This window comes from Erpetoichthys calabaricus, chromosome 5 (assembly GCF_900747795.2).
Source record: "Erpetoichthys calabaricus chromosome 5, fErpCal1.3, whole genome shotgun sequence".
NCBI lineage: Eukaryota > Metazoa > Chordata > Cladistia > Polypteriformes > Polypteridae > Erpetoichthys > Erpetoichthys calabaricus.
In genome coordinates this window covers 115615902-115629785 of record NC_041398.2, presented here as the reverse complement: position 1 = coordinate 115629785, position 13884 = coordinate 115615902, and the positions used below count along the sequence as shown (strand labels likewise).

General features: G+C 40.6%; 1 protein-coding gene across 2 annotated transcripts in view; it reads left to right on the top strand.

The window, feature by feature from the left end:
• Positions 1-13884, top strand: part of LOC114651910 (NACHT and WD repeat domain-containing protein 2) — a 140940-nt gene that overhangs the window by 71730 nt on the left and 55326 nt on the right. The window contains exon 4 of one of the 2 annotated variants that reach the window (XM_028801991.2): positions 1088-1204. In XM_028801991.2, the coding sequence (XP_028657824.2) occupies positions 1088-1204 (117 nt within the window). The remainder of the gene's footprint in view (positions 1-1087; positions 1205-13884) is intronic. The other variant, XM_051928197.1, reaches the window with a different exon arrangement.

Sequence of the window (13884 nt, the reverse complement as noted above, 5' to 3'; positions counted from 1 at the left end):
AAGACTTAATAAGCTTTTGGATCAGCAGTGGACTTTAACACCTTTTCAAGGCTCGTTCTTGCTCAAGCTCAGACATTTCTTCTGGGGTCAGGGGCATATCTTCCTTTTCAACATGGTCACTAGACTGGATCTTGCTATCAACATTAGTCTCTCCACAGTTACATTTTGAGTGCAGTATCTGCAGAATCTGCCTCTAGGTTTTTTTAACCTTCTTCCTGCAGTCTCAGTTATTCACTCAATAAGGTCGGTAGACATTCTTAGCACTCTTTGGGATTCCAGCCGTCTTGTGCCCTGTAGTTGTATTCCTGTTTCCTCCAAGGTTGTACTTCTCCCTTTAAATTATAGGTGCACCTTTCTCCAGCAGTTGTAGGACTGTTCCACTTGCAGTGGTCTTCCTTTTGCGCTTGCATGGTGACATGTATTGTACCTGCCAGTGCATGTTTTCTTCTCTTTTAAAGGCTTTGTTGTACCCTGTCCTTGCACTGTCCCCCTTTCCTTCCTCCACTGCCCTGTTTCATGGATCCACTAATCACACTATGCAAAACAATGCACAATTTAATAGAGATGAGTTAAAAGTGATATTCAGCCAGCTCACAATACACTCTGATCAAGAGGAGAGCACAAGAGCAGAGTAGTCCATTCCCAAAAGAAACTGTGGCAGATGAGTTGCAAAAGACAGATTACATAAAGTATTCAACCTTCATTTCCAAATTGGGAATTCTATAAACTTAAAATCTCAAACTATGATTTATTAAGAGGTGCCAGTCAGCCTAAATATGCTGTATGTTAGGGTAGAGGATTATTTGACAGACAGAGTAATAGCTTTTTGGTTTTTATCAGGCAGACAGATGAATTTGATTTTGCCTCCATCGTGCTACCAACACTGTTTCTGGTTTTGTTTAAATATTTTCAAGTGACATTTTTTACCCTTGTTTGTTTCTAAACATAAAATTACTTGCTTAATTTAAATGTATAGTAGTAAATGATTAAGTATTGAACTAAAAATCTTCAGGAAATTAAAGATGTATTTGTTCTTCCAGATTATAAGCAATGGTGTAACACAGTGTTCCTACTTTCTATTTTATAGGTAGTGGACTTGTACTGGAGAGCAGAGCCGGAAGAATGGGATAGCCCTGAACTCCAGAGGATGAGAATGAAGCTGCTTGAAGAATGCCTGAAAACATCTGCAGGTCCATGTTTTGTTGTGGGTATATTAAAGAAAAAGCCTTTGTGCTGTTTTGTTTTATCATTTTTTATTTCAGCAGTGATTCTATTTGATAATGCCTCAAAAAGATTGTTTTGGAAGTACATCATTTCATCCATCCATCCATTATCAAAGCATCTTAACCTTAGATGTTGGCTCACAGGGAGACAAAGCAATCAGTCCTTTCATATTAATGGTAATAATTAGATGCACAAATTTTATATAACAGCGCAGCATTATGTGAGCTAAAGTATTATAAATGCATAACCTGTTTCAAAAATATTAAAGAAACATGTATGCCTCTTTTTAAGTACACTAGACTGACTATAATTCCTATTCATTGCTCAACTTTCTTAATATAACATTTACAGCTTTTGTCAGTCAGAAATCAAGTTATAAAGTAGATATAAAAGTTATATAAGTAGATTATATAAAAATATAATTTTCCCTCTAACATATGTAGGGGGCATCAGGATTCTTCCATTTGAGTAGAAACTAGTGGTCACTTTACTATCAGATAATTTAAGCCCATCTGAAGTAACTCCAAAAAACTGTTGTAAGAGAATTTGCAATAATTGTAAATCCAACACTATCTGATAGTCGATATCGAAAAATCTTTTCCCAGAAGGGCTTTAAATTTGGACAGTCCCAAAACATATGCCAGAGGAAGTTTGGAACTACAGTACTGGCCATTGTTCAAAATTATGGTCCAATTACTTATACATTTTATCTAAAAATATACAAGTATAAAATTATATAAAATTATCAAAAATATTGGAAATCTAAAATACATTTGAGAAGTTATATATTGAAATTATTATTTAGTGAAAAATAATTAATAAAATTAAGATATGATATTAGGTAAAATTAATCTTAAAATTAAAGTGTTATGGTGGTACAGCAAAAGCTATGCCGCCTCACTGAACTCCAACTTTTGATTTCAGAGTGATGTGCATTGCTTCCATTGGCATCCTCAGGGGAAAACTTTTTAATTTATAATCCAAAAACATGCTTCTGGGTTTTTTCTAACAATTCTTCCCTTCAGTTACAATCCTGTTTAATCCAAATAACAAATCAACATTGTCACAGTATCATTGATTATGTGACTTGTGTCGATTGTCAAACTAACATTGAGTATGTGTTCTCTGTGATCCCTGTAATGACCTAACATATGGCCAAGGAAGAATTTTTCCCTTTTATCTATTGCTGCATGCCATGATTCATGGATGAAATTTTCTCACTAAAGTAAAGTATAATAGATGAAACCTTATCATGCTCAAAAACAGTACTTTTCATTCATGTTTTTTTTACCACAGGCTTTATGTAAAAATTACATGGATATTAATTGACATGGCAGCTACACTAGATTTAGTAAGCCCAGTTCACAATCACACATATGCTAAGAACTAGACTAAAGAAGTGTCTTCTCTGCTACTTTTGTAGAAAATCTCAAGTGCTACCTTATATAGCTGCATTAAGCTAAATTCATTTTATAAATTAACTAGATATAGGCAACATTTCTGGACTACACCAATTGATCTGAAAGATGAGACCTTCTATGTAGAATATCAAATAATAAATGGAAGTTAGCTACAGATATGATACACAAAGCATGGTGTAATTCACTTAAAAATTGTATACATGTATTGCACACACATCTCAACTATGGCTAACCAAAAGATAAACCTCATGTTTCCAAAGATATTAGTGGTATGTGGATCAGTGACTCTAAATTGTGTGTTTATTATGTGAAAGATTGGTGTCCTGTCTAAGATGTTCCTTTTCAAGTGCTTGTTGCTGCCAAAAAATCAGAAGTCATAACCGACGGCAATAACCAGGAAGATAAAGAAGTTTCTGTCATGAAAACCAAAATGTGATCAAACATTCAAAGTCAGAAAGACAATAACAAAGTTTCAATACTTACCTGTAAACCACAGACAAAACATGGCCACTTGTGCCAACCTTTAAACCCTTGATCTAACAAGGTCAGGGTCACAACCTTTATGAATGTGCCCCCAGCAATCAGAAGACACATTGTGGCAATGTGATCTACAAAATGGCATCACCAAATGAGAAAAGGTAGAATGGCATTGTGCATAAAGTAAATACATTTTAGACTTTGTTAAGGTGCAACAAACATAAAACCAAGCTCAGATTTGTAGTCTTTGTGTGTTCAAACCCTATAATCAATATGTAATTAGCCAGGAACTCTGCTAGAACTCTGCTATAACAACTTGTCTCTTAACGTCAGCAAAACCAAGGAGATGATCGTGGACTATCGGAAACAACAAGGCAGAGAACACCAGGCCATCTACATCAGCGGCGTAGAAGTTGAAAGGGTTAACAGCTTCAAGTTCCTCGGAGTAAACATCACCGAGGATCTCACGTGGACCCTTCACATAGACAGTGTGGTCAAGAAAGCTCACCAGCGGCTCTACTTCCTGAGGAGGCTGAGGAAGTTTGGCATGAATGCCAACATCGCCTCAAACGTTTACAGGAGTGTGGTCGAGAGTCTGCTGACGGGCTGCATTACCGTCTGGTATGGGAGCTGCTCTGCCAGCAGCCGGAAATCACTACAGAGAGTGGTGAAGGCAGCAGAACACATCACGGGCAAGAGTCTCCCTGCCATTGAAGACATTTACCTCCATCGGTGCTTGTGTAAGACAAACAGCATCATAAAGGACCACAGTCATCCAGCACGCCAGCTGTTCTCCTTGTTCCCGTCTGGCAGACGATACAGGAGTCTGGCTGCTCGGACTACAAGACTTAAGAACAGTTTTTACCACCAGGCCATTCGACTCCTCAACAGCAACACCTGAACACTTACATACACTTACATGACACCTACATTGCATTACATCTACATTGCACTACTCACACACAAACTGTACCTGCACACACTCTGAATACTGACTGGAACATGCATCTGCACTTTATGGAATATGCATCTGTACTTATAAAACATCATCTGTGCAATAACTGTCATTTGTATTTGCTGCTCATTCAACTCATATTGCTCTATAACTTCTTTTAAAACGTACACATTTTATTTTATATAGCTAGTCTATTTTTAACTTGTAATTTTTTTTTTTTTTTTTTAGCTTTATTGGATCTAGGCTGAGTGACTTGTTTTTCTCGTCATACACATTTCATTGTATGTTGACCCTGTGTTAACCTATATATGACAAATAAACCTAAACCTAGAATTTTCACAGTAAATTTTTGAAAATCAGAGATCATAACACTCGTGTGACTTGGTCTGGGTAAAAATATAAATTTTCGGATTAATCAGTATTTTTCATTTAAACGATTCAATATTGATTCTTAGTCTCAAGATCTATCGCTTGAATCTTTATCCTGCTCAATTACTCTATGTAGATTTTTGTTTATCTTCATTATTGGCAACCGATCCAGTAGATGTCACTAATGCATATAAAATGGTGTGTGCTTTTTAACTAAAATCAGTGTATTTGACACTTAAATCAGATGTGTGGACAGCTGAACTTCGAGGGCAGCAGATTCTTGTGTGACAATCACACATGACTAGGTACCTGTGGTGGATGTGTTGCTGACAAGCATGCTGCATGTCAGTCACAAGGTTAGCAACCTCGCTGCCTATATGCAGAGCTGCTGAGATAACACGCTGTTGTTCCAAAAACCTTTCTAGCATTTCCAATGCACTGTTCCATTGCATGACCACATCAATCACAAGTTTGTGTGTTGGAAAGTCCAATAAACATTGTTTCTCTTTAAACAAATGGATAGCTGTACTGCTACTATGGAAAAAGTTTACAATGCGCCTCACCCGGCAAAGCAAGCGGGTAATTGTTGGAATTTTCAGAGCAGCATGCGATACAAAAGTGAGCTTGTGCACAAAGCAGCTGGCTTGAAGCAGATCCATAATAGTGGTGTTATAATTCATGATGGCAAATTCTTTTTCTTTTATGTTCCATTCATTCAGTTCCCCTGTCAACAAGCATCAGCTCTAGATCCTTATTTTAAAATGCTTGCTTTTGGTCTGAGGACTGTGTGGACACATTTTCAAGACTAATTAATGTGACTACTACAAGTGAGCAAATGAAGAATTATAGCAAGACATGTCTTCACGGTGTATCTTTAATGTTGACTAATTCAAGATTATATTAATTGTCCAATAGGGGAATAAATTTGGCTAACAATTTAGTTAAAACGTGTCTACATGGAGATTCATAACACACAAATAGGTTATTGAATAACATTTATTATTTAAGAAGCAATATTATATACTGTATATTTGATTATTTTAAAACTAGCAAAATACCCGCGCTTCGCGGCGGCAAAGTACTGCTTTAAAATTTTAAATAATAAACTGAGGGAAAATATACCAACAATTATTTGTTAAGGATCTCTTTGTATACCATGTTGTCAGTTCGCCCCTCCGGTTGTAATATGACCAAGCTGTGCACTCAGCTTACTCTTGAGCATGCAACGTATAGTTGGCCATGTGAAAAGCAAATCAAGAACGGCAAGACAGCTCAGAGCGAAATGAAGTGAATGAAATGAGGTGAATGGGAGGGGAGATGATCACGTGACTCCACCCCCCCCCCCCCCCCCCCCCCCCCCTAACTCTCCATCCCTCCACAAACACAGTCTCTCGGATCCCAACTCTCCTTTATATATATAGATATAGATATTATTTGTAAGATGATATAAATGTTTTATAAAATAGGCGCCATTGCATTGCAAGGAACCACCCCTGCATAGTAACTGATATGTGTGGTGACAGATATGTTAGTTAAATTATGGTGAATTTTGAATGAGTGCAGTGTTGTGAAAAAGGTTTTAAGAGCAATGATATTTTGTTCCATCCATCCATCCATTGTCTCCCGCTTATCCGAGGTCGGGTCGCGGGGGCAGCAGCTTGAGCAGAGATGCCCAGACTTCCCTCTCCCCGGCCACTTCTTCTAGCTCTTCCGGGAGAATCCCAAGGCGTTCCCAGGCCAGTCGAGAGACATAGTCCCTCCAGCGTGTCCTGGGTCTTCCCCGGGGCCTCCTCCCGGTTAGACGTGCCCGGAACACCTCACCAGGGAGGCGTCCAGGAGGCATCCTGATCAGATACCCGAGCCACCTCATCTGACTCCTCTCGATGCGGAGGAGCAACGGCTCTACTCTGAGCCCCTCCCGGATGACTGAGCTTCTCACCCTATCTTTAAGGGAAAGCCCAGACACCCTGCGGAGGAAACTCATTTCAGCCGCTTGTATTCGCGATCTCGTTCTTTCGGTCACTACCCATAGCTCATAACCATAGGTGAGGGTAGGAACATAGATCGACTGGTAAATTGAGAGCTTCGCCTTGCGGCTCAGCTCCTTTTTCACCACGACAGACCGATGCAGAGCCTGCATTACTGCGGATGCCGCACCGATCCGCCTGTCGATCTCACGCTCCATTCTTCCCTCACTCGTGAACAAGACCCCGAGATACTTGAACTCCTCCACTTGGGGCAGGATCTCGCTACCAACCCTGAGAGGGCACTCCACCCTTTTCCGGCTGAGGACCATGGTCTCGGATTTGGAGGTGCTGATTCTCATCCCAGCCGCTTCACACTCGGCTGCGAACCGATCCAGAGAGAGCTGGAGATCACGGCCTGATGAAGCAAACAGGACAACATCATCTGCAAAAAGCAGTGACCCAGTCCTGAGCCCACCAAACCGGACCCCCTCAACGCCGTGGCTGCGCCTAGAAATTCTGTCCATAAAAGTTATGAACAGAATCGGTGACAAAGGGCAGCCCTGGCGGAGTCCAACTCTCACTGGAAACGGGTTCGACTTACTGCCAGCAATGCGGACCAAGCTCTGGCACCGATCGTACAGGGACCGAACAGCCCTTATCAGGGGGGCCGGTACCCCATACTCTCGGAATACCCCCCACAGGATTCCCGAGGGACACGGTCGAATGCCTTTTCCAAGTCCACAAAACACATGTAGACTGGTTGGGCAAACTCCCATGCACCCTCCAGGACCCTGCTAAGGGTATAGAGCTGGTCCACTGTTCCGCGACCAGGACGAAAACCACACTGTTCCTCCTGAATCCGAGGCTTGACTATCCGACGGACCCTCCTCTCCAGGACCCCTGAATAGACTTTTCCAGGGAGGCTGAGGAGTGTGATCCCTCTGTAGTTGGAACACACCCTCCGATCCCCCTTCTTAAAGAGGGGGACCACCACCCCGGTCTGCCAATCCAGAGGCACTGTCCCTGATGTCCATGCGATGTTGCAGAGGCGTGTCAGCCAAGACAGTCCTACAACATCCAGAGCCTTGAGGAACTCCGGGCGTATCTCATCCACCCCCGGGGCCCTGCCACCAAGGAGTTTTTTGACCACCTCGGTGACCTCAGTCCCAGAGATGGGGGAGCCCACCTCTGAGTCCCCAGGCTGTGCTTCCTCATTGGAAGGCATGTTAATGGGATTGAGGAGGTCTTCGAAGTACTCCCCCCATCGACCCACAACGTCCCGAGTCGAGGTCAGCAGCGTACCATCCCCACCATATACAGTGTTGACACTGCACTGCTTCCCCTTCCTAAGACGCCAGATGGTGGACCAGAATCTCCTCGAAGCCGTCTGAAAGTCGTTCTCCATGGCCTCCCCAAACTCCTCCCATGCCCGAGTTTTTGCCTCAGCAACCACCAAAGCCGCATTCCGCTTGGCCTGCCGGTACCTATCAGCTGCCTCCAGGGTCCCACAGGACAAAAGGGTCCTGTAGGACTCCTTCTTCAGCTTGACGGCATCCTTCACCGCCGGTGTCCACCAACGGGTTCGGGGATTGCCGCCACGACAGGCACCGACCACCTTACGGCCACAGCTCCGGTCAGCTGCCTCAACAATAGAGGCACGGAACATGGCCCATTCGGACTCAATGTCCCCCACCTCCCTCGGGATGTGGTCGAAGTTCTGCCGGAGGTGGGAGTTGAAGCTACTTCTGACAGGGGGCTCTGCCAGACGTTCCCAGCAGACCCTCACAACACGTTTGGGCCTACCACGCCTGACCGGCATCCTCCCCCACCATCGAAGCCAACTCACCACCAGGTGGTGATCAGTTGACAGCTCCTCCCCTCTCTTCACCCGAGTGTCCAAGACATGTGGCCGCAAGTCCGACGACACGACCACAAAGTCGATCATCGAACTGAGGCCTAGGGTGTCCTGGTGCCAAGTGCACATATGAACACCCCTATGCTTGAACATGGTGTTCGTTATGGACAATCCGTGACGAGCACAGAAGTCCAATAACAAAACGCCGCTCGGGTTCAGATCGTCTTCTAAATACTGATGTTTACTGTTCATTACCAATTAAGTATTTTCTTCATAAATGTCATTCCATGCTTATGCATATGTTGTGAAGTCACTATGTAGACACCCTTCAAGTAAAGTGTTACTGAAATTTGTCACATTATATTAATGTTCTCTGTGCATGATTAAATAATTTCTAAAAAAGTCACCACTACAAATATATCAGTACATGCTAATTCAGTCAAGAGAAGATCAATATCAAGTCAAACTGGGGCATTATGAATCAGAATCGAATCAAATCGGGACATCAGTGCTGATACCCAGCCCTACATGTGACAATGAATTGGATTTGAGAATGTATATATATGTATATAAGGGCCAGTAATCAATTAAAAAAATAATAATTAATTGTGTAAATGTATGTAATTAATAGCAGTTGATCACATCTAACATTAAAACATGTAATTATAAATTAATAAAAAAATCATGAAATAAATAATGCAGAATCATCACAAAGGAATTAAAAAAATTAATGACAGTTTAAACTTAAACAATGACCCTAACCCTGAACTTTTAACAAAATACTACTTGAGCAAGTACATTCTGAATTTGAATGCCTTCCTAAAAGTCAAGTTGAAAAGAAGACAAAAAGCAAACAAGGCCAATGTATTAATTCTCAAATTGGGATAGCATATGAGACACAAATGTGTCAAAGTAAAAAATGATTGAAATGACTGTTGACTTTGAATGCACTGCTGAAGACTGACTTAATTGAATGAAAAAGCATGTGTAAAATGGGCATACATTAAAACTCCATAAATATTATCCTCAATTGCTCATCACCATCAATGACGTGATGATTATACTCTACACAAGTGTTTATCAACTGTCAAAACCTGTCTGAGCAGGACGAGACTACCTGGTGAAGCCGAAATAAAAGCAGCTCTGTGATCACAAGATAATTTAGCATGTGTACAAATTTAATGCTTTTGTGGTTGGTAGAGTTGTGTCTTGGGACTGTTTGGGTTAAAAAGAAAAATGGTTATAAATACTACTCTACCTATACCTCTACTCCTGGCACGCTAAAAAAGGTCTCTGTAGCTACTATCTCCCTTAAAAAACTGACACCGTGCATTAATTGGATGGTTGTGTTGCGTTCTTTGCATAAATTGGTGAAGATACTGCAAACTTGAACATTGGTAAGGATAATCATTACAATTCTATTTCTTAGAATTTTGTGTTTATTTTAGGGCAATCAGCACTGTAAGCTGGCTGGCAGACTGGCTAATTAAATACAGATGTACTGGAGACTTATTTTGGTTTTAGTGCCACTCAGAGATAACTTTTTAGCACTTTTGTGATATGATATTGATTGGCTCTTTTCTCTAGTGTGGCACCAAGACTGACATAAAACCCCCTCCCCAACCCCTTTCCACACACTCCCCTGCACCTATGTCAGTTTTATAAATCAAGAAAATGAACACTAGTGCTACGTATTGACATGTGGCTAAGAACCACATAATACGAAATGTTAAACCTCTAAGTGTTAAACCTCTAAGTAGTATAAATATAGTACTGGATGTGCATGTAATACTTTAGGTACACACTTAACTAATTTGTATTATTGTTTCGTAATCTATATATATAAAATTCTTTTTGCGTTTGAAACGGAAATTACATATGACCACGTGATATGGAAATTATTTATGAAACGGAAATTATGTATGACCACGCCATATGGAAATTACCCTAAGTTCTTGTCTATAAGCCGCGGCTTATCTAAGGAAAAAAGTTGTGAAAATGAAAAAATAGAATATCGGCTTATACATAAGTCCGGCTTATACAGTAATCCCTCCTCCATCGCGGGGGTTGCGTTCCAGAGCCACCCGCGAAATAAGAAAATCCGCGAAGTAGAAACCATATGTTTATATGGTTATTTTTATATTGTCATGCTTGGGTCACAGATTTGCGCAGAAACACAGGAGGTTGTAGAGAGACAGGAACGTTATTCAAACACTGCAAACAAACATTTGTCTCTTTTTCAAAAGTTTAAACTGTGCTCCATGACAAGACAGAGATGACAGTTCTGACTCACAATTAAAAGAATGCAAACATATCTTCCTCTTCAAAGGTGTGTGTGTCATGACCACAGAATGTCACATAGATAGAGAAAGCAATCTCTAGCAAACAAATCAGTGGTGCTGTTTGGCTTTTAAGTATGCGAAGCACCGCGGCACAAAGCTGTTGAAGGCGGCAGCTCACACCCCCTCCGTCAGGAGCAGGAAGAGACAGAGAGAGAGAGACAGAGACAGAGTTTGTTTTTCAGTCAAAAATCAATACGTGCCCATCGAGCTTTTAAGTATGCGAAGCACTGTGCAGCATGTCTTTTCAGGAATCAGCTTTACAAAAGATAGCAACGTGAAGATAATCTTTCAGCATTTTTAGACGAGCGTCCGTATCGTCTAGGTGTGCGAACAGCCCCCCTGCTCAATCCCCATACGTCAGGATCACAGATAGCGCAAGAGTGAGAGAAAAGTAAGCAATCTAGCTTCTCAGCCATCTGCCAATAGTGTCCCTTGTATGAAATCAACTGGGCAAACCAACTGAGGAAGCATGTACCAGAAATTAATATTTAAATATGCTTACATATAAAATCACAATTTAAATGACCGATACGCGCGCCTGTTGACTCTGCGACGCCCAGAGCAGAAAGAACGCAGTCCGGCCGCTCCAATCGCACCATGCGGGGAGTGAGAGAGACGCCAATATCTCACACTCTCTCCCCCCTTAAAGAAATTAAATGGGTGCGAGTGAGACCACTGACCTCCCTCCCTTCTATTAGTTATAGGTTATAGTACGTTCGGCTTATCCATGAGTCCGGCTTATCTATGATACGATTTTATTTTAAAAATTCGTAAGATTTTTGGTCTCCGGCTTATACATGAGTCCGGCTTATAGACAAGAACCTAGGGTACATATGACCACAGAACATATTATAATACAGGAACCAATCGCCAGGCGCGTTCTGACAGAGAAGTTTTATTTATTCGTCCATGTGTCTGTCGCGGAAACTGCCACATTGTAACTTTTTTTTAATTGGCAGTACTTGATAGTAGAAGAGATGAGAAAAACAGCTTTGCGTGTTTCTACTTTTTAACTGCGCCAAGCTGTAAACAATGTGAAGACAAGACCGCCTTCAGCGGCGAGGGATCGTTAGAACAAAGTGGACGCTGGGAGGCGCGGAATGTAATTTGGACGTTCACATAGAAAATGTAATTTCTATACCACAGCAGTCGTGTAGCGCCTTTCAAAAGGGATCTACTACTGAGAGATGATCCAAATACATTTTAGCTGCTGTTAGTACTACTTACCTGTTGTGTTATAGCGCCTTTAAAATGTTGTTTACCCGAAACCACTCCAGTAGTGCTCAATGTATCTTTACTTCTTAAAATGTTAATGTTTTACTGTTTAATAACTTATAGACTACATTTTATTTTTTTCCCTTGCACTCAGTGAGCGAAGCCACTGGGTAATCAACTAGTATGATATACTGTTCGACTCATTTTGGTGTCTAGTATTAAAAAAAAAAAAGAAAAATACATGAAAATGCTGCCCTCACCAAAGCACTGCCTGAGTGTTTTTCTTGTTACCGGACCTGGATGAGACAAACAGGCCACGTTAATTGCAAAAATTAATGCGTTAACTTTCCTAGACCTTATATATATAATGGCGGAAACAATTTATTCACAAAACATTCTTCATATATGCAAGATGATTTACAGGTCTCAACCTGTTCGCCATCATGTTCAGCACATGTACCGTATGTGGCACATAAATTGTCCGCTAAAATTGTATATAAGCATATATATAGCAGTACCAATAGTGTTAACATAATTTTGACTCACCCTGTATATATATATATATATATATATATATATCTATTCTATATATATATATATATATATATATATATATATATATATATATATATAAAATCCTCGGCCTAAAAGTGCAACGATATTGTGCAACGATTTTATGTCACGTTTTTTTGTCACGCTTTAAGTTGGGCCTATTTTAAAACCTACATATATATGTTTGGTATCATTATTTTCAGAATTTATCGAACTTTAATGTGATGTTGTTAGATTTTCAGATTCTTATTCCGTTTTTCAATTCTAAACTAAAAAAATATCAAGAACTCGCGTCCTGCGAGACGGGACTTTGGGCCAAGAGATTTAACCACACCTGGGGCCGGAAATAAAAGACAAAGAGTAGGACAGCTGCTGTAAAGGCTTTTAAATGTTCGAAGCGCAGCGCAAGATACAGATCACCTAGCATGGTAGCAGCAGCAAGCCAGCAGCTGATCAAGCAAAGAGGAGGTAAAAAAAAAACCTGTTATTTGTTTCCTATTGTATCACCTTTTAAGATGGGGTTTTGGAGGAGTGACTGCGTCAACTTGGGGTACGCTAAGTCCCCCCTCTTCACAATGCAAGGGCAGAGACATGAAGTGGCTGGTGTGTAGCCCAGGCCAGGGTGGGTTAGCAAGCAAAGTGAGCAGGGGGCAAACCCCCTAGTGTATGTATATATATATATATATATATATATATATATATATATATATATATATATATATATATATATATATATATATATATTGTGGAAGCCAGCCCAGACACAGACAGGTGGACAGCGAAGGTTTGAAACCACACACACATTTATTGTACATTATTATTTACAGTGATGCACACAACCTAGTACTCCCGTACTATTCACCCTTAAGTCCAGGCCTCTCTTTCCAATGCCTTCCTCCTCTGGTCTGCCTCCACTCCTCTCCTCCAAGCTCTGTCCTTCTTCCACCCAACTCCAGCCCTCGAATGGAGGGAGGCGGCCCCTTTTATGTTCACCTGGATGTGCTCCAGGTGCCTCCCAATGAGCTGCTGCTGGCACTCCCTGGTAATATATTATGTAATAATGAAACACTCAATTGAACACAGTATAAACTTTTTCCTTCTTACAATAAGAAATTACTGACAAATGGATTCTTTTGCATTTGTAGCAAATGAGTAATATTATGATTGTTTTCTTTTAGCCTCCTAACTTTTTGGCTACCATACAATATTATGCTATGCTTCCATAGCTAGTTGAAAGTTTAGTAATGGGTACAAGTATCTATCATCATATTCATTTTTATCAATGCTTTATTGTCAGGTGAATTAACTTGGTTAAAAATGCATATAGGGAACTCTGACATTTATTCAGGGTATTCCTTAATTATCTTATCAACTTTGACTACATATACATGTAGAATAAACTACCTATCCATATGTACTTTTTTATTTACCTGATTTTTTCATGGCATGGTTGTGTGTGTCTTTTACTTAATTTTATTTTTAAAGACTTGTGATGGAAAGTGGAGGA